General features: G+C 35.1%; 1 protein-coding gene across 2 annotated transcripts in view; it reads left to right on the forward strand.

The window, feature by feature from the left end:
- Positions 1-22646, forward strand: part of si:ch211-214p13.9 (cell surface glycoprotein CD200 receptor 1-A) — a 74007-nt gene that overhangs the window by 45802 nt on the left and 5559 nt on the right. The window contains exons 2-6 of one of the 2 annotated variants that reach the window (XM_039743646.1): positions 3776-3847; positions 5202-5525; positions 15902-16177; positions 19850-19958; positions 21804-21870. In XM_039743646.1, the coding sequence (XP_039599580.1) occupies positions 3776-3847; positions 5202-5525; positions 15902-16177; positions 19850-19958; positions 21804-21870 (848 nt within the window). The remainder of the gene's footprint in view (positions 1-3775; positions 3848-5201; positions 5526-15901; positions 16178-19849; positions 19959-21803; positions 21871-22646) is intronic. The other variant, XM_039743647.1, reaches the window with a different exon arrangement.

Here is a 22646-nt window from a genome sequence, read left to right on the forward strand (position 1 = left end):
TCCAAGTGTCTATCATTCTTTGTGTAAATGTGTAATGAATGTACACATTTGTGAGCATGAAAATATTAAGTGTTGTGTTGTGTAATAGACAGCATGCAGGGACTAGCATCCCAGCCAGGGTTGAACATGGACCCTTATCTGGCCGGGAGGCCACTACAATGGAAGGACCAGGGGAGATGTGGATTTCTGATTATTCTCTCAAACAATACACTTGGAGGCAGTCTGCCTGGTTTAGGATTCCCACACAGAAGCTTGCAGTGCATGCTGGGGCATGTAGTATCATGGGGCAGCCATGCTGGGTTCCATAGTGATTCACAATTCCTACTTTTTGGGACTGACCTGGAAGTACTTCTATCGGGCTATGTCCTGGCACCGGAAGTACTCCTAGGTCCAAGATAAAATGAGCCACTCGACCGAATCCAGGTAAGTTAGACTTGGGTGGAAGACGATGACGCTTGCCTGGAGGAGTGGAAGGAGAGAATCGGAGAGAAGAATTGTGTTATATTTCATTTATGCCACTTTGTATAAGGTCATTTGTGTGAATAAACAAATGAATGACACTCAATTAATTTTCCTGTGACTTCTTTTTTAGAGACAACTTCTCAGGATTTTCTTTATTTTATTGAAAAATCACTAAGTGCTGTGGCAAGGCACATCATGACTTATTAGCTGAACACAGATAGAAAGTCATTGTATATACTGGGAGGAACAACACAATCTGAAATTATATAAATTTATTGGCAAGATATGATTATCCAAAACAAAATACAAATTACTTTTTGAATTGATGTTATTGTATGTCCATCAGCAGAGCAAAGGAAAGTTTAATGAATCTGCAAGGTACAAATTGATAGTCATCTGTGAGGATCAAAATATGATTACTTTTAGTGTTTTTTAATAGACTTTTCTAACCTGCTCACTACATCACCTGTAATAGTAATGAAATATTCTCCTTAGTGAGTGATGTGAAAGGTCAAAACACAAAATGTGTGAAAAACAAATACAACTTGGTTAAACCAGATACTAAAACCAACCCTTAAAGTGAAATAATGAGTCTACAGATATGCACCAACAACTGTAGCTAATGAAACTTTCTTAATTTTAAGGCATGAGGAGACATTTTTAAGCCAAAATAGAACAAAATAACACAATTTTAAACCCTGTGCTAAATGAATATAAACTTTAATAATCCTGAAAAGAATTTGTGTGCTGTAGGCATTTGATGGGTTGATTTGACATTGATGATTTAACCTGTTTAGACCTAATGAACTTAAAAATATTAGACAATATATATTGTATACATTTTGTATCATCTTTATAAAAATAAATAATTTTAAGTAAGAACAGAATACATATATGGCTAGACTTCCTACTTAAAAGGTTTTGACTCATTTTGCGTTTGCTCATGCTTTCTTGTTTGCTGCTGTCATGATTTTAAAATGGTTTTGCTCAATAAACAGTACTAATTGACTTAAATGTCCAACCCTCAAATATGACAGCATGTGGGAAGGTTTTGATTTTAGGAACAGGTGCCTTCAAGCCTTTAAAGAATATCTGCCGTGGAAGTGGCCGTGTTTGAATTGTAAAACAAACATGGTCAAACACTTTAAAAAAAGAACACACACAGGTGTCTGCAGTAGATAAGAACCTGAAAAAAAAATTGCCATTGGCATGTAGTATTGCTTTATATAGACATCCATTAAAGATAAATTAATAAATAAATGTTATCATTACTTGCACTCAGTACTTGAGCAGTTATGTATCATCTCTGTTTTATCAGACACATGCTCAGAAAAATACACTGTCTTTTCAAAAATCCTTGGGCTGTATTAGGGTTAGTAATTAAAATTATATATATACATATTTTATTACATACAAGAGAGTTCAGCAAAATGGAGAACTGATAGGTGTTTGACCACTGAATATCAATCTGTATGTATAACTTTTAACTTCTTCATATTTGTCTAAAATACCAGAAACTACAATACTCTTTGACATAGCACAGTCTCCTTTGAGTCAACAAAATAAATTTGCCACTAACTGGTCATGTTGGCCATGTTTGATCTTCAAACATAATCTCTTAGGACTAATATTTATCAATTAACTGCTTGAAAACATTAAAACCACAAACTGAAGCCTGCTTGAAATTTAAATAAAGAACTGATGACAGTATATGCTCACGTATAAATCGGGTTTCGAAATTTAAAAAATCCATCATAAAATCATACTCCGACTTAGACGCGCATTCAAAAATGCTTCTTCTTGCCTCCTCCAATCTTGCATCAGTTTTTTGGATGCATCGAATTTGTTGCAGCAGCGCAGTTAACAATTTCTTCGGCTACGTTTAATTTAAAACCAGCTTCATATTTTCTTCTGATCAAACACTCCATCGTTGATAAGGGATGCTCTTACGATAAAGATGTATGAAGGTGTGAGATACAAAAAACACACACAATAGAGAGCGAGAGAGATATTAGGAGCACGCGCTGATACAGCCCATTGCCGCACCCACATAGAAAAAAGTGTGCTCTGTGGTTACTCTGTCAGGTGGGCGTTAGCATATCATAATCCTTTGTACCAATAGCGTAAGTTTTCTGCATTCAACTTATACGACCGACATTATAAAATACCAGAAATCATACTGTAAAATCAAGTCCCGACTTATCCGCGAGTATATACGGTAGTTAAAATATAATGCATCGTGTGGTATAAGTGCTCTTCATCAGCATGCTCTAACTCCAAATTAATTCTGTAGGTGTCAGTATTCGGATCTTTCATTAAAGGTTGTTTTAAATTAATGTTAATATTAGAACATAAAAAGATATTGATTCAATCTTTCAATATTATAATCAAGTTAATACTATAGCAATCAGAATTTCCCTTATACTCTAAACAGTATACAATATTCAGCTATTAAGACTTGTAAAAAGAAGGTAGAGTGGCATAGAGGGTAAGGAACTGAAGTTTTAACCATAATGCTCACAACCATCTGTGAATATGCCACTGCGACTATGATCACATCATTTAATGCCTTAGGATAGTGTTTGCCAAAACGCTATATGAAATAATGTTGGCCTCTGCTGAAATTCAAGGAAGATCAGTTTAATTTACATATGAAAATAAACATATTGTTCTATAAAGTATTAGGTTGACATCATTTAAGTTCCAGGCTTAGTGTTTAAGGGTTAAGAGAAGTGTCTAAGAAGGTGAGTTTCATACTCAAGAAGGAGAGCAATTTGACCTTTTATAGATGAGCTACTGCTGAGAACTGACAGCAAGCAGACTAACTTGGAGGGAGTCAGTTTGGCAAAGTGCTAAACCACTCTTAGTGTAATTATGTTGAGCAGCTCAAGCTCAAAATATCTTCCACAAATGATGAGCTTAGTACGTCAGGCAGAATACTCCAGTAGCCATGTACTGCAGGAATGTTATAAAACAAAAGTGACTTACTTAGGCTAAAAATTCTAGTAAGTCTGTATGTTATTAATCACTGATATAATCAAAATATAATCCACCTATAAGAAGTGAAGGTAAGCATTTATATACACTTAAACCAAACAAGACTGGCTGCTAGTTAAATGTAAATGCATGTAAATTCAGAGAAACTGTTTTGTCTGCATATTGTTAACTTGCCTGAATAAACAAGATGAATGAATGGCTAGATGGAATGTGGAATGCTCTCAATTACTTATTTGGAAAATGCTTTTGACTTTACTAATAACTAATATGACTATTTTTTATACTCTAATTGAAATAACTTTACTTCTTTCTATAGAAACTTCATTAACCACTTTGCATGCCTCAGTCTCAAGCTCAATATCTCCAACAACTAAAGAGGAATTTATTGGTAATTATTCAATAATATATAATATGTTTCTTTATTCAATTAAAGTAGACATAAATATTTCTGTAATGCTTTATGTTGTTACCAGATGTCTGGTCTGATAAGATATTATTTTAATTGTTCTTTTCCTTTGTGCATTCTCTAATTAATCACATTAGTTTCATGTTTTAGCTAAGTTACTGTAGCAGTGATGCTTTCAGCAATACATTATTGTATTATTTTAAATAAGTAAAACTATAATAAATGTATGCATTAGCAGTACTGACTTTATCCAGGTTATCTACACAAGGGTCCATCTTCTCAGCTCTCCAACCAATAGCAATGGGTGTTCTTGCAGTTCCTAATTTAAGACCCAGGAGCCCCTAGCACACTACAAACTGGTTCCTTTTATAACATTCAGAAAGACACTACCTGTCCCAAATGAGCGCCTTCTGCTACCACATGCTACTCTGGAATTTTCTTATTGATCTTCTACTAATCATCCATTCCATTTCTCTTTTACTTTTAGTTCCCTCTAAGAACTTCAAAGGAACCTTTTAAATCAGTCACCTATATGGGATCCTGTCTTACACTAAAATTCAGGCTTGAGCTACAGTATCTATTACCTCTTTATACTTATACTACTGGAAACCCCTTGCCAGCCACCTACCCCTTATATTATTTAAATATCATTTCAGTAAGTTTAACAGTAGTAAATTTGCAAAGTTATGGACATTTGGCTTGAATAGAAATACATTAGATAGATAGATAGATAGATAGATAGATAGATAGATAGATAGATAGATAGATAGATAATGAAAGGCACTATATAACAGACAGACATATAGACAAATAGATAAATAGATAGATAGACAGATAGATAGATAGATAGATAGATAGATATTATTGCAAGTTTACAATAAATATTACTTTTTAATTAAAATGAAGTTAAAATGATTTGGTATTTTGCATTTAAATATCCCATGCACATTTTTTTTTTCCACTTTTAGATCTGGAGATAGCACTCAGCAATTCTGAACACAATAAGCTCCATTTAAAACATAATACACATGGAGAGTACAGTAGTCATTCTTTATTTATTGTTATACTGAAACATAAACCTTTCATTAATAGGAATATTAAATGTAACTTTAATATAATTTAATAATAAAATATTAAATATGTCATCAAATGTTGATGAAATAATAGTTTTTACTTTATATTTCAAAAAGTGTTTGGCCTGGCTGAAAATAAAGGTAAGTAAGTGGGTAAGTGCAGTGTCATAATGCGCTCTCTAAATCCTAGCAAATACAAAAAATAACCACAATTATGTATTGAAATATAAACATAATTTCTGTTTTTATTTATTTCATTACAGCCATATATCATATGGATGTTGAGCTGGGCAAATCAATTAATCTGACATGTGGTAATTTCACTAATAAAAACATTTTGCATGTGATATGGGAAATTCAACCATATGTTGGAAATTCTTGCCGTCTTGCAATGAGCAAAATACACCCACCTGAAGACAGCTGTAAGGATAGAAGACAAGTTAAAAGTAAAATAGGAAGAAATAATACTGAAGAGCAGTTTTACCTGCACATCCCTGAGCTGGAATTTAAATATGAAGGAATTTACAAGTGTGAAGCTGTTTACAATGGGGGTGCCTGGAAAGAACATATTTATTTAAATGCTACTGGTAAGACACATTGTCATTTCTAAATTTTACCTAAATGTTACCTAAATTAACTCTTTATTAAATCATAAATCAATAATAGAAAATCTTGAAAAGGACTGTTACAGTTTTATAAGTATTTTTACAGGAACATTATCAGTAATCACTGCGGTGGGTTGGCACCCTGCCCAGGATTGGTTCCTGCCTTGTACCCTGTGTTGGCTGGGATTGGCTCCAGCAGACCCCCGTGACCCTGTATTCGGATTCAGCGGGTTAGAAAATGGATGGATGGATTATCAGTAATCACCATAATCTCTGTCTTAATGGTCATTTTCCAGATTTACCCAGGTTGTTCCAAATTGTTTTCTTCTGCTCTCCATAGTCTTGGGCATTCTTTTAATATCATCAGACATCTCCTCCAATTACATGTCTCTTGGCTTCTCACTTGGCTCACCCCTCAGCATTTTACCCAATTACCCAAACCACCTTCTTCTGTTTCTGTGCAGCGCTGCACTTATCACATCTACATACAGTCTTTTAGCAGCTTTACAGTAACAAAATGTTGAAAATGTTCTTTTTGTGCTTATGTCAATTACATCACAAACAATATCATCCATCACAAATATCTTGTGCAAAAAGGTACATGTCCTTTAATATTAAATAATAAAATGCAACTCTATTACATGTAATACAGTAATTGCACACAAATGTTTCTTGCTATTGCTGATCAACCAATTCCAGATCTATGGAGGAATTTTGGTTGACAGAAACATTTTTTATTGAAATTCTTCTGTAACTTCTTAAGTTTATCTTTAACGAATGACCTGCTCTAATCTTTTATCTTCTCAATATTGATTACATATGAATTTTCAATTAGCTTTACCTGTATATTGAATTTATTCCCTGCATGCATTTTGAAGAAGGGTTTGCTTATAAGTCCACTTTTTTAAAATTATCCTTATGTGCTGTACCTTTAGCTAGCAAACATACTGTATATTGTGAGTCACCAATAAAATGCAAAAAAAACTAATCTTTGTTTTGGTAATTACAAATGATTAAAGTTATCAAGCAGAAAAGAACTTCCAAATCATGGCACTATTTTGGCCAGTCCTGCAAACAGAGTCTTAATTTGAAATATAAGACAATCATATCTTATTGTTATTTTTATTATTTTAAAGAACTAAACACAATCCAATAAAAACTAAGCAAAAACAATGGTTTATTCCAAAGTCAATCCATAAAACTCAGCCCCAATTCAACTTAGAGAGCTATACAAGAGAGCACAAATCTACAGTGGATCTTTATCTTTCTCTATATAAAATTCAATGTCTGTCTGTCTGCAGCTTAATGGATTTAGCTTGAGGTTTTTCTATAATTTGCTTGAACATTCTGGTTGAGTTTGCAACTTCTTGCATCATGCTAAGTATCATAGTTTGGTTTTGGCACTGATTTATTCATGTGAATCTGAGAGACAGGCCGCGGGCTGAGGGGAGGAGAAGGTGGGACCTCAGGAGTAGGGAGCCAGGCGGGACCAACCTCACTCATACGCCAGCCTCCATTCGAGTCGCTCTACCTCTCACCATGTGTTGGAGTGTACCTTGCCTCCACTTAGCTAACCATACCTGTTTGTTCAGCAGAGATTATCATTTTAAGATTGTTAAGGAGTAATGTTTGATGTTTTTGAGAGAGTGAGAGATCACAGAGGGTAGCTGCTCATTGGCAGAGATATCACGGCCACGTGCTCTTCCTCCCATGCAAGGGACGCTCTCTCATCAGAGCTGAACACGATCAGAAACAGTGCCAACATTTAACGTTGGAGCGTAACTAATTTCCGCTTGACCAGAGATACCTTGCCAACTTTTTTACAGCAAAACCAAAAATATTGTATGTCAAAAGGCCCTCAGTTCAATACACATTACATTTTTTTAAATGTTTTCATTGATTTTTAAAGTTTTTCCTATCTCACTACCACACAGGTAGAGCCATGGGGGACAGCTAGTAAGGAATAAAACAGCATATAAGATGAAAAGGCTCAGCAAAGACCTAGCTAGATTATCTTAGAACTGAATTCATTGAATTCTTGTGAAATTTTGAAAAAACTCTCAACTAATCCTTATAAAGAAAACTTTTTTTTTACAATTTGAGATGCAGAACTTTACTTTCCCACAGAGTTACAGAATGTGTTACAGTTTTGTTAGTTCACCAAAATAAGTCTACCAAAAATGTGGTAGGATATTATAACTCCACACATCCATTTCATCATTCCCATTTCTGCCACATCTAGCTTCTCCTGTGCTTGAGCTCCATACATCATTTCTGGTTTTATTATTCTCTTATAAATTTTACCTTTAACATATGCCTAATTCTTCAAACACACAATACTATTGATACCATCTTCCAATTGTTCCATCCATACTGCACTCTATGGGATATCTGCATCTAATTCTCCATCTTGGGCTGCCACTGAACCTATATATTTAAACTCATCAACTCTTTTCAATAGCTTTCCCTGCAGGGTAACTTATAAATCCTGATCATTATTAAACCTTGCATTTTCTGTCTTCTTTCTTCAGTCCTCTGTCATCCAAAGTCACAACAAACTAATGGTAATAGCTGACTAGAGCACAAAGCAAAGAGTACAAGGAGGATTTTGCGCCAGATTTCCTCTCAGTGGACTACCAAGCAGTTGCAATTTTGTGAACTTTTGCCAGTTTTTTCGTGTTTTACTGGAGAAATGTTTGCAGCGCAGTAATAAAATTTAAAGTTAGTGCCGTGCTGCCTTCAGCTTTACTGTATATCTCTGTAAAGTTGCCTTTTTCTTATGGGGCTATTTCTGGATAAATGATGTTAAAATCAAGTCTAACCTTTTAATGAAGGAGTTGCTAATTAATCAAAAGAAAGAGAAGCTTTGGGATTTTCATCTTGAAGATACTAATTCTCCTAGCCAAAATAAGATATTGGGAGGACCATGTATGAACATTTTATTTAACATTTTTCAACCATATTACTGACATTGTGTTTAAATCGATTTTTTGTTTTGTTTTTGTAATAATATTTCTCAGATATTGTAACTTTTCTATACATTCAGTAAAAGGTAATCTGACATAGTCTACCATGCAAGAGAATTAAGCTAAAAAAAGTATATTTAAATTGAAAATATATACTCTTATTCAAATTCAATTTAAATTTAGAGATGTTATGGAATTCTGCTAATAAGAGCAATACCAATGACTAAAATGTATGGATCTGAAATGTAAAGCGCCGTATCATTGGCATAAAATTATATTTTCTCTTCAAGCACTTCCTTCATGATCTCTTTTGTCTATTACTGTTTCCAGTGATGGGCAAATAAGAGTTGATGATAATGGAAATCCTTGTTTACTTCTACATTATAATTTGTATTAATCAAAAATAATATTTTTATACAGAATGAGGCTTCTGGACTAAAATTCAGCAATTCTGTGCAAATATATTGGGATTAAACCCACATTTGCACAATACAGTAAGTAGATAACCACATTCAACTCTAGCAAAGGCTTCTTCTAAATCTAAAGATATTAAAACTTTGGGAAAATAAGATTCTGTAGGATAACATTTTACATTAAGCAACTGGCAAAGATTGGATACTAAGTATTGGTGTCCAGTTTGATCTTGCAGTATTATAATGGGGCACACTTTCTCTAGTCAACTCATAACATTTTGTCAGTATCTAATTTGGATTTGAAATTGATATATATGATGTACATTCTTGCAAGTTTATTTTATTTTATTTTGGATGTACAGTAATGGACACTTCATGTAATGTTTTTGGTAGCATTTTATTTTCTGTTGCTTGAATAAACATTTTCACAATTAACAAAATTTCACTGGCTGACTATAAGTATCTGCAGCTTTCCAACTTTGCAATGAATTTATAACATTATGAGAAAGTCTCAATAATTTTTCAAACTTCTCTATACAGAATATATTTTATAAATGAGATTCTTGACTTGAGCCTTATTTTCTTTAAATTGCAAGGAATATAACAAGTTATAGTATTAGAACATTAGAACAAACTAGACGTGAACAAGCCATTCAGCTCAACAAAGCTTGCCAGTCCTATCCAGTTAATTCTTCTAAAAAAGTTTTACTGTCTATCACAATAAGTGTTAGCTTATTCCAAATGTCAATGGTTCTCTGTGCAAAAAATTAACTTCCTAATGTTTGTGTGAAATTTACCCATAACAAGTCTCCAATTGTTTCCCCATGTTCTTGTCCATTGTACTAATTCCCTTCATAATTTTAAACACCTCAATCATGTCACCCCTTAATCTTCTTTTGCTTAAACTGAAAAGTCTCACCTCTTTTAATCTTTCTAATTAATCCCCTATAGCCCTAGAATCAGCCTAGTCGCTCTTCTACGGATTTTTTCTAACATTGTTATGCCCTTTTTGTAGCCTGGAGACCAAAACTGCACACAGTACTCCAGATGAGGTCTCACCAGTGCATTATAAAGCTTGAGCAGAACCTTCTTGGACTTGTACTCTACAGATCATGCTATATAACCTAATATTCTGTGTGTCTTCTTAATGGCTTCAGAACACTCTCTGGTAGTTGATAGTGTTGAGTCCACTACAACTCCTAAATTCTTCTTATAAGATGTACTTTCGATTTTCAGACCTTGCATTGTGCATAGAATTTTACTTCCTACATGTAATACTTTACATTTACTGAATTTAAATTTCATCTGCCACAAATCTCCCCAAGCTTATATGCTGTCCAAGTCCCTCTGTAATGATTCAACAGATTCCAGATTATCTGCTAATCCAACTATTTTGGTATCATCTGTAAACTTTACCAGCTTGTTATTTATATTTCTATCCAAATCATTTATATATATTTTAAAAATAGCAGTGCCCCTGGCACTGACCCCTGTGGAGCACCACTCTTAACATTAGCTAATTCTGATAAGGTTCATCACATCTTCTGCATCCTGAGTCTGATCCAATTTTGCACCCATCTACAAACATCACTCTTAAGTCTCACTTCTTTTAATTTGATTTTTCCTGTGGCACCTTATCAAATGCATTTTGAAAGTCAACATAAATATCATATGTTTTGATCATACCATTTTGCTGCTTCCTCATAGAATTCCAGCATGTTGGTAAAACATGACCTACTTCTTTTGAACACTTGCTCACTGTTTAGTAAAACTCCCGTTCTTGCCATGTGCTGCTCAATCTTATCTTTAATAATTCCTTCCATTTAATTTTTCTGTGATGCACATTAAGCTTACTAGTCACTAGTTACTTGGATCTGCCTGGTAACCTTTTTTATATACCGGGATAATATTTACCATTTTTCAGTTCTTCCCCAGTGTACAGTGACTTCTCTCTAAATGCCTTTTAGCCTGCCTAATATCCTTCTTAATGGTTGCCCTCATGTTCTCATGCACCCTACGATTTACATTGGAGTTATTAGTCTTATACACCTTATACAGCTGTTTTTTTCCTTTGCAGCTTCCTTTTCAACTCTTTGCTATCCCACTGCAGATTGTATCCACACTTAAAAGCTTATTCCCATCAATCCTACTTAAATTTTGTACATCTGTTCAAAATTTGCTCTACCAAAGTTAAACTTAACAGTTTTAGTCTTTTAAAACACTGAAAACTGTATTATTTTATGGTCACTTATAATATAATCACTATGGACCCTAATGGTTTAATCACCTCTACACCTTAAAGTCTATCCTGATAATTACAAAATACTCAATCCAGTCAGGCATCCCCCATGTTGGTGCTTTAACATACAGCCATACTCCACTTTTTGCAAGGTTATCCCAATTAATGTTCGGGTAGTTAAAGTCCCCCATGACTATAATATCCCCCTGTAAAATAAGACTTCTTTCACTAATACTTTCCAGGTGAAGTCACATGTCCTCTCTAAGTGTGGCTAATCATGCAACTGAATAGGACTTGTGTTTAAATTCTGTTTGACATAAACAGCAACCCAACCTCCTTTTCTGTTCTATCTATCCTTCCTAAAAATATGTATCCTTCTATTTTATGCTCATCCATATTTTTGTCATTTAGCTAGTTTTTGTTATTGCTATAAAATCATAATTATGCTCCGCTACATACAACTCCAACTCTCTTGTTTTATTTATGGTATTTTTAATGTGTTATTTACTATTTTACTTTTGCATTTAAATGTTGGGAAAGAATTTACATTACTACACATTTTTATTTTCACACTATTATTTGTTCCTCCATGTACAGTTCTAAATATGGCCTGTCCTAAGCTCTCTGTCCCCCAAGGCCCTAGTTTAAACAATCCTCAATTAAGCTACTCATACGCCCCAAAACACATTGGTGCCCCTCCAGTTCAGATGTAACCTGTCGGGACAGTCCCCATCTATTCCTAAAGAAGTCCCAATGCCAAATAAGCCTATTCCCTTCTACACTACACTAAGATCTGAACCATGTATTAAGCCTTCATATCTTAATCTTACTTGGACTGGCAAGTGGCACAGGCAGAACTTCAGAGAAGACTACCTTGTCATTTCTGCTCTTTATCCTGGCACTCTTTAAATCTGGATTGTAGAACTGACAGACTACCCTTAAGTATGTCATTTGTTCCAACATGGATAATGAAAACTGGATCCATCCCCCCTCTGACCAAGAGACTTTCCACCATTGGAGGTCTCTCAATTGTGCACCCAGAAGGCAACACACCGTGCAAGACTCTTCATCTCTGGAGCAAACCTGTGCTTCAATCCCCATAATGATTGAGTCCCTAACTATCACTACCTTTCTCATTCTGGGAACTGTTTTTGAGGTGGCCCATTGGGGTTCCACGTGCTTGCATATCATTTCAGAGACACCATCCAACACCACAAGAACCTGAAAATGGTTTGACACTTCTATTTCTGGGGTTTATGTCCCTGGACAGTGTGCACCCTTTACCTTGTGGCTTGTGACTGTGACTCACCTATCTCTACCTTTCTGGTCTGGAATCTCCTCCCGTGCCTCCTTAGGGGTGCATACTATGTCTCTGAAGGACACCTGGGCCAGGTCAGCCAGTTCTCTACTACAACACAAGCCAGCCAACTCCTCCACCAAGTTCAGTGACCCTGAGCTAGAGGTGCTGGATCAGCTGGCATCTCCTGCAGATGTAACTCTCATAGAATACTGGTTCTCCAAGCTGTCCTCTAAAAAGTCCATCATCCAACAGGACTTGTATTGCACTGGATTCATTATTAAAATTGTCTTTGGGTTACTAAAACTGTGCAGCGTTTTGTAGTAAATATAAATGATTTAACTTAATGGCAAAAATCAATCCAAAAAAATTGATTAAAGAACTGCTACAGTTATTTTACACCTTCTGACCCCTTAAACTCATATAATATTCTCCCCCTCAATGGCCTGCTGTTTCTTCTTCTGTCAGGTTTTTACTTTTCTCTTTCTGTTTTCCTAACTCTGAGCTCCTCTATTTCTTTACTTTAAGCTCTCCACTCTTACCATTTGTATTCCTTTGTATTAATGATCCCTTACGCTGTCGTCCTCTTAACTGCTCTACTTTCCTCACCGCTAAGTACTGTTCAATCTAGAAAATCTTGCTTACTGAATATCTGCTGCTAGCTAATTTCTTACGGTCTTGTCTGCTACTACAGCTGCTTGTGCCTAATTGTCATCTTAATGCTTGCCACCTCCCTAACATTAATGGATTAAGTCACCAGTTGTGAGTTGGATTTGTTTATCATAACTTGTGATCCAAAATAAATATTACATGGCCTGAGATAACAACAGGTTCATGCTTACAAGATTTAATAAAGGATAGTAAATTATTTTTGATAAAAAGTAATCAGTTCTAGTAACTGTTATGCAAAAGTGAAAATGAACAGTATTCTTAAAAGTTCAGATATGAAAATCTAAAGAGGTAGATAGATTATAATCCTAAAAACTGTAAAATTAACATCATAGATTTAGATCTTACGGTTGCAATTGCTGAATATCTATCAAAGTCTGGATTTATTACAAAAAATAAAAAGCTGCAGCCATTATAAGATTATAACTGCTCAAAGTGACAACCAATGCAAGACCCTTATGCATGAATTCTCTATCATCCATTCTTAGTAAATATAATTTAGAAGAAAAAAAAATATTTAGATTTGTATAGACTCCCAACTCTATTAATATATTGCCCCTCAGTGTAAGGCACTACATCAGTGGTTGTTTTGCAAATTAAAATTACTATACTTCTGGTTTCCTTATTACTGTTAGAATAAAAATTCTGACCATCACAGGCTCATCTATAACTGCTCCTCACTCCTTCAAATATACTAACTCTACCCTTAAGATCATGGTTGAGACTGTGAGAGCTGATTTTTACTGTTAAATGATTTTCACTTATTGGTTTTATATTAATTATTTTCAATGACTTATGTTTTTGTTAAATGTTATCTTTTGCCTTTAGCACTCTTGATGTTTGACCCAGTCTTGATGCTACTTCTCTGCAAGGTTAAGTATTGATAAGAGAACCAGTGTAATCTAATGTAGCAGAATTCTGACTCTGAGGCTCTGTTTATCAGTATCTTGCAAGGACATGAGATGCAAACAGATCACATACTTCTTACAGGTGTAATTCAGTCATCTCTTTTGTGGTACTGGGTGACTTTCTGCGTGTGTTTTCCATCCTGAACTGGATTCATAAACTTGACCTTGACAGTTGGCACCACGAGTACATCCAATTTCTCCCTCTCACTTCTCACTCATGCACCAGATAAGACAATAAGACCATCTTTTCTGTCAGTCTTATGGGGTGACTGGGGAAGCCAAGATGCGAAAGCTGAACAACCTGAAATGGCTTTGGGAATCTGACTTTGACAAGACCTTTAACATTCCAATGGGGTGTCATAGTACAGAATGGCCTCCAATTCAAAATTAATAAAAAAAACAGCTATACTTTAGACTAACAGAATTATGGCTGTTGAGATAGAGTTGTCTTCATAATGGCCCTCTCTTCATGGCCAGATGGTGAAAGAGAAAGAAAGAAAAGACAAGGTGGCCAACTTAATAATAGTCTTACCACAAAACCCAAACCATATGGGCCCCTCCAAACTAACATTTGTGGCCACTATTTGTACATTAGGGGTTGAATTAATTGTGCTTTTCCACCCATAGTGTAACTCTTGACTGCCATCAAGCTTTACCAGAATAGACTGGCATTACCACCATGAGACATTATGGTTATGCAACCCTCATCATTTCCCCTGTAGGCCAACACCAGAGTTGTTTGATCACTATATGCATACCCAATGTACTAAACATCATAGTTTAGAATTGGCCCATTGGTCCTGTGCTTGTACTACAGATGACAAATGCAACAAGGCTTCCGCTTTTTTCAGTTAAACTGTATCTTACCATCACGGCCCATCTTATTTGAAACTGTACCAGCTGCACCTGCTCTTTTGAAAAGTTCACCAATCCGCTCAGTATATATTTTCCTTAATAATAGTTTCATGTTCATTATCTCAATTAAATCATGAATACCCAGAATACCCAGGAGATCAAAACTATTGCTCTTACTTTTGGTAAATTTATTAGTATTATGACTAGTCTCATTATTGTATGACTTGTGGATATGCCAGTCTCAATATGGCTGCCGAGATTGAGTTGTCTTCATAATGGCTCTGTCTTCATGTCTAGATGGTGTGAGAGAGGTGACCAACTTTATAATACTCTTACCACAAAACACAAACCAATGGGGAGTCATAGTGCAGAATGGCCACCAATTCAAAACCAATCATAAACAACCATACTTTAGACTGACAAAATTAGTTTATCTGTCCCTTTCTGGGCCAGGTACCAATAAAAGTGGTCAGGTACAACTTGTCCCCCAGATGCTTTGTTTAGGCAGTTAATGGCTTTCCTGCAGTGGATGGTTAATAGACTCTAAGTCCAAACACAGCCACCCTTGCCAAGCTGGTCTGATGCTCCATGCCCCCTCATCATAAATTTCACATTCTGGTCAGTCCTAAAGACTGGGGGAGTTGGTTAGGTAAACATTAAAGCACCTCTGCTCTCATCAATGAAGTAAAACATGTCTCCTGAAATGGTAATATTACAATTGTTTTGTCCGGTTTATAAATAAAGACATACACAATATTTATCATCTTATATGCTAGAAATAACTCCACCACACCTGGTCATTTTCATTCTTTATACCCTGTCTCTTCTGAGTCAGTAAGTGTTGCATGAGTAATTGCCTTTACTATTTTGTGGGGAGACAGTGTCATCAGTGCTTTTACATACAAAAAAAATACCATAGATATATTAACAGCATCAAATATATTAAATAAATGCAAATGTTACTTTGAACATGTTTGTTTACTTATTTTTCTATTTTTGTATATCTTCCAGTCTCTCCAGATATATATACAAATGTTGAGCGTTTGTCTGACAGGAAGCTCAAGCTTGTTTGTCAAGCATCCAATGGGAAACCAGCAGCAAACATTTCCTGGACAACTGGGGACGGTTCCACTCAGACGAATTCTGCAAATCTCAATGGTACCTTTTCAGTGGAAAGCTGGATCATTATACCTGCTAACACATCACTAGAAGATATTTTCTGCAAAGTGGAGCACAAAACATGGAACCAAACACAGAGTAGGAATTTCACAGTTCCAGAACATAAAGGTTGGAGAATATTACTGAAATAATTTTTGAAGACAGACTCCAAAGCATTTTATTGTTGTTAAATAAAAATAAAGTGTGTTGCCAGTTAAGAATTCTGAATTTGTACTTGAGGTTCAATAATGTTTAGGGAAAATGGAAAGCAAATTACCACTCAAAAACTATTATTACTATTATTTTAGAAATGGATAGTCGAGATTTGCTTCTGGGAAATGTATTGGCTATTTATAGAAAGGGCTGTTGTTAAAAAAAAAAAACATTGTGTCTTGTATCCTCACATAGTACTCCTATGTGTGATCCCACCATAAGTGGTTAGTCTCTTCATTTTACCCAGCCTCACCATTTACCCCGATACATATCGAGACTATTAAATTACTCAAGGAACCTTTTGATAGAGGAAGATAACAGCCATAATTTTAACATCAAACTTCAGTTTTTGTATATTCTGACTGTCTTAGTTTTATTAAATACATAATAAATGTAGGGCAGCACAATGTTGTTATACCCCGTGCCACGAGCTCAAAATAATGAGACAGCTAAACCCGTTTATTAGGGTTAGTTGATGTGCAATCCTGTGCACTCGTGAAATTGACAGAGAGTTGAATGCTAATTATCTCTACAATTAAAAAGTAGGTTAAGAGCTGCCAAAGAGCAGGAGTAGTAAGCATCAGAAGAGCCAATAGGATAGAGTATGAGCTGGTGTTCTGGAGTGGAGGAACCATGTTTACAGCATGGTCCAGATCTACTGAACATTTTCTGAGTAGCAGTGAAGGATATGTTATGGAGGCAATGTGGTAATGGAGCTGCGTGTGGGCGTTTCTGGGATTTTTACTCTATATCCTGAGGACGATGGGTAGCAGAGGCAGGACTGTGACAGAGCTGTGTGTGAGAGTGTTGCAGGTGTGCATGTCTGGAGTATACCCTTTAGGACAAGTTTTGACTCTCCCTGATACTGTTTGTTTGTTTTTATTTAATGGAAATTTTATTTATTATGATTTTATTATTGATTTATTTTCTATTTGCTTGCACTTTTGCACGTTAATAAAAATGGATAGCTTGGACAATGAGCAACTGACTGTGTCTCCTCACTTGCTATTGGCTTGATCTTTGTTACAAACAACAATATACCCCAAAAGTTTCCAGTGCCCATTGACTGCAGGCACAAAGTATCACACATGTTTCATTATCTAATGTTGCTGCCACTTAGCTCTTAACTTGTAGATAGATCTTTGTTTGACTGCTTTCAGTGGATGCATACTTTCTGCCTTTGTTCGTTTTGGCTATAATCAAGGGCATAATGTACTTATGTTAAATGTATCACAATGCATACACCTCCATGAAGTTTTAGGATGCAATATAATGCTGGCCTTTGCAGAATTTAATATTTGACCCTGTAGCTTTAAACACTTTTCAAGCTATTACCTAAAATTCCTAACAAAAGTTGAAATTATTTACACCTTGGCAGAATGATCTGCACATTTCTCACTGTGTTCAGATTCTGATTCAATTAATGTTCTCCAATATTCAAAAGATATTCTACATTACTGACAACTTTTAATTGTCTCGTGGCTTTCCAGGCCCTATAACTGTCTCTATTAAATCTGCACACTGTCCTTTTGTTCACGAAAACTTTTTCTAGGTTCTTAAAATATGACACAAATGTGAGTGTGTGTTTGAGTGTGTCGTGTGATTGGAATGTTCCCTGCCTTGAAAGCATTTCATAATCTGGTTTTCTGTTTACCAGAGTCAGAAAATGTACAAACTGACTCTGGAGGATATCAAAAAATCAGACCTTGGGTTTGTACTGTTATCCTAATAATCTGCCTATTAATTAAACAAATGAAACTGATGGGCTCAACAGTTTCCTCTCATTTATCAACTCTTATATTCTAAGGTTGTATAAAACTTATATTGATGTATGTTTTAAAAGCATACAGCAATAAATGTATTTTATAATGACCTGGTCCATGTCAATATTCAATTCTTGGGAAACTAGACAGTGTAGGAATTGATAATTAATAATCAATAAGACACCCACCAAGGGGGTACCAATAAATGTAGGAAATGGAAAAATGAATTTTAACTTGGTTAGTTAATTAAAAGTTTGCCTTCGGTAATACTGGTAATTAACCAAATAATTTGGCAAGGCTCCTACTTTCTTTACCTTACCTCCTCTGTTGTAGGAAGGGGTCTCCAGCCTTTAGACTTACATCAAGGTAACTAAAGCATGCTTGTTTAAGAAACAGAATAATACAATTTATTGATAAACACAATGTTTATAGATATATTGTAACTACATATGTATGTCGACATATAAGACAGGATGCAGACAGACTACACAGAAAAATATATAACACTCAGAAAAGCTGGCTGTTTTCTTGCTATTTAGAGTTCTGATTTATCTTGGCACAGATAAATAGTTTTACAATACCAAGTCTTTAAGGAGGATGTCCTATCTTGTATGGAGTTATTGCTTTGTTGTTGCTTAGTGCTCAAGTGGAAGATTCTTCTTGCATTAGAGTTCCTTCTCTCTCCTTGCTGCATGATCCTTTGTTTGTGGTGGTCTGTGAAGCTGCTTTCTCAGTTTGCTTTCTCCTGCTAAGCCCTTTGATGTGTCTTCTGCAACTTCATAGGAAAAATCATTTTACTTTCTGGCACAAGAGTTTAGATGTTGAAATTCCCTTCTTGAAGTAAAAACTGTTTCTCAGTCCACTGGCCCACAGCTTGCTTTGGCAGAGAGATTGTCAATTTCTGATCCAAAAAGGGAAAGAGAAAGCGGTTGTCAGTTCCCTGCTCCCCAAACAGAGAATGGCTCATCAGCTTTTTAATTTTAGAGTGCAGGTTTCAGAGGATATATCTTATGTTGAAGAGTTCCCCCTCCACGGGAGAATCCCAGAGAGGATACTCTGAGAAAATCTCCTGGGATTTCAGTGAGAGTGTCCAGAGAAATATGCCAGAGAATGAGAGTAACTAGTTTTAAAGGAATGTGTAACTTCTCCTGATTGGATTAAAGTCACTTCCAGTTACAGAATGAGTGTGTCCTCATAAGAGATTTCTTCTGTCCATCTTAGTTGTCATACCTTGAATTAAAAGTCTTTGTCCTTGCTTGAGACCATTAAGCACATTCTGACAAAAGAAAGCTGCAGAGAAGCTTCTAGAGAGATGCCAGGGCAACTCTTATTTACACCCTTGTTATCAAATGAAGTGCAGGCAGATCCTGATACAAGATGGAGTGCAGTCACTTAATTTGGAATGCAAGTGGGGAAGGCATGGCTGGATGCCTTCATCTCTATTAAATCTTCTTTCATAATATTATTTTATAATATTATATTACAATATATAATATATTGTGCCACTTAAGCCTAGGAGAATGGGCAATGCCTGCTTTGTCCTAAAACAGCATTGAGTGTTTTCTGTTTCTAATGAGGCAACCATCTTTTAAATGGAATTCAGCTTCTCTTCATGAGTAAGCTTTGGAAACATTTATAAACTCAAACAAATTCTATAAAATACACAACACAAAAAACTTTCAAACCAGCAGTTCATTAGAAGCCTGTATGTGTTTTTTTAAAACAATAATATAAAATCAACTGCTTTACAGTTCACTATATAAAAATATAAATACCAGTAATACTAATTTACTTCTGTACTAACTTGGGTATTTATACATTGCAGGTCTTGACTCATGGATTTTCTGGATTGCTATTCCTGGTGTTATTCTCCTCATTTGTCTTATTATTGCAACATCATTTTATTTTATAAGAAAGCATTTATCTAATTTTAGGTAAGCTATGATTTATTCTTTTTTAATGTACAACATCACTCTTTGTGTCTGGTGGTACGATATTTTCCTCATTACTGCATTTTGAAAAGCAATAAAATAATCAATTAGTAAAGCCTATCATGAAGATGCAGATTCCATCAAAGCAGACACTGATTGCAACATATCATGCCATTAATAAAAAAAAAATCTTACTTCATAGCAAAGTACAAAAGCGCTGGACATCCAGAAACAGATTAAACTTGACTACAACTTTTTTTGATAGATTAAAATGCTACAAACCCCAATAGCATTCACATCATGCACACTGAGAGAAAAGGAATATCTAACCCTCCTGAAAAAAACGGATTTGGAATCAATAAATTCCAGATATATTTGTACAGATATACATTTATGCCCACCAAAGATGACAAACATCTTGTAGTGGTTCTGTATCCAAAGTCATTAGTTTCCACCCAAGCAACCATGAGAATAAAATAATTGGCATTTAAAGTGAGTATGTCAAGCATGTGCTGTGCGAACCCTCAGTGCTGCTGTCTGCACAGAATCAGCAGTATTAATATTATTATTATTATTATTATTATTAGTCAGTGTTACAGTAGTAGTAGTAGTAATAGTAGTAGTAGTAGTATTCCACATGTTCACAAACCAGTTTCCTTTACCAAGGTCTAGTATGTTAAGATTCATCCCATTTTGGCCTATAGCCTTACTGGCAGTACACCAAACCTTCATCCTCCTTCTTATGGATAGTTTCACCTGTCTTTTTCCAACTGAGCCTTATTATGTGGCTACCAGGTTTACAGTGAGTTCTGGTATTCCTGTTCTGGGTAAGGATCTCTTTAATTACAGTAAATGAAGTCTATCATTAGTGTAGTTAATGAATTCTTCTTTGTATAACTCCTCCCCTCATTTTGTCATGGGTAAAAGGACACTTGATCCCAAATTCCTCTTGATTTCTGGTTCACTTCTTCAATAGAATATAAAGGCTCTCAGGAATTATATAAGAAATATATTTAAGAAAAGAGCCTCTGAAGCACAACAAGCAAGCTTTCTGTTCTTGCTGTATAATCAAAGAAATGCTATTAACTCTTGTTTGGCCAAAGCTTTTATAGATATCAGTATACAAGAACATTTTAGCATATAGCTGATAGCATGCAAATTATATTTAAGAACATTTTCTTAAAAGGGTAAAATAGGGTGAACTTATGAAAAATGCAACATATTCTTATTCCTGAGACTTAAGGGCAGAGACTGGTTCCAAGAGAAGTGTCTGAAATCTTTAAAGCAAAACTCAGTATACAGTAAATTGCCTTTGTTACATATGGTATCCTTTCAAAAATAAGATGAACACAGCTGCATTTCAAAGAAAAAAAAAAAACAAAACAATGTTAGCACAGTCAGAAAAGCCTTATGAACCTAAGAGTCCATGATCCTAAAGGATTATTAAATATTTTTTCCAACAGTAACCCTATCAGGTGCATATACAAGATATTGCCAAGGATCACCTCCCATCACACTCCCACCACAAAAATGTCCCAGTCCTAGAAGAGGTTAGGGTACCATCTAATGACTCTGTGTTCCTACTCTTAAACTTCACTGCTTACGTAAGGAATGATTTAGATATTTGGAGGGGTGGGATTTTGTGGAATGGCCTGGCTGATGTGAATTAGAGTGACAAATCGATATAAAATGTTGTTTAAGTTGTGAATTTTCCATATCAAAGATCATGCTTGAAGGAAAAAATGTGCATAGGTGTATGTACTACCAAGGTACTGTGGGGCTAAAGTCAATGGTCAACTTTGTGCTTGCGTCTTCTAATCTGATTATGTGTCCTTTTTGATCATACAGAAACTGTAACAAAGCCACCATGCCTGCACCAGCTCCTCCTGTTGTGGCTGTCCCCAGCAAAATGATGGTAAACAATTTTGTTACATTATTTTTATTAGTGAAGAAGCAATAATGCTAAAGCTTTGTTCACCTCTTAGGTATACAATGTAAGATATAAGAATTATATAATTTTATTTTAATTCTTTTAAAAGAAGACTGGACATTTGCAAACATTTAAAATGCTTTTATCCTACTTAGGTGTTGCAGAATATAGAACCACATTTGCAGGGATGTATATAAAGTTTAAAATAAAGGGTTGAATTTCAATCCTCATTCAATCTTGCACTGTATTCTTTGGTAATGAAACTTTCATTCATTTAATATACAGTTTGTTATACTATTACATTGTACAAAGGTATAATCAACCTGTGTAACCCATCACTTCTGAACTTCAGCCTCTTTTAAATAATTTATTCAAATGGAAAATTGTTTCCTTCTTTATCCATTTAAGAGTTGTAGGTAACACCTGGCATAGGGTGGGCAACATACCTGGGCAGGATGATATTCATTTCAATTTTTTATATAAGGAATATTTTAGGTTATAGACTAAGCATGGCATACACTGTTACAAATATAGTATTGTTATATAAATGGAACAATTGTACCCCTTTTTAGATATATAAGGGGCAGGGCCCCGAGTTCTTTAATATGGTGTCTCACCTGTGTTATTCACATTGACATTCACTTTACCATGATCTCATATTTTATGGTATTTGATATGGTGTTACCCAACACAATAACAATATACCAAAGGGTTTGGAACAAGAAAAACTTTCTACTTAAATGCTTCTAATAGCTGCACTG

This window comes from Polypterus senegalus, chromosome 2 (assembly GCF_016835505.1).
Source record: "Polypterus senegalus isolate Bchr_013 chromosome 2, ASM1683550v1, whole genome shotgun sequence".
NCBI classification, from domain to species: Eukaryota; Metazoa; Chordata; class Cladistia; order Polypteriformes; family Polypteridae; genus Polypterus; species Polypterus senegalus.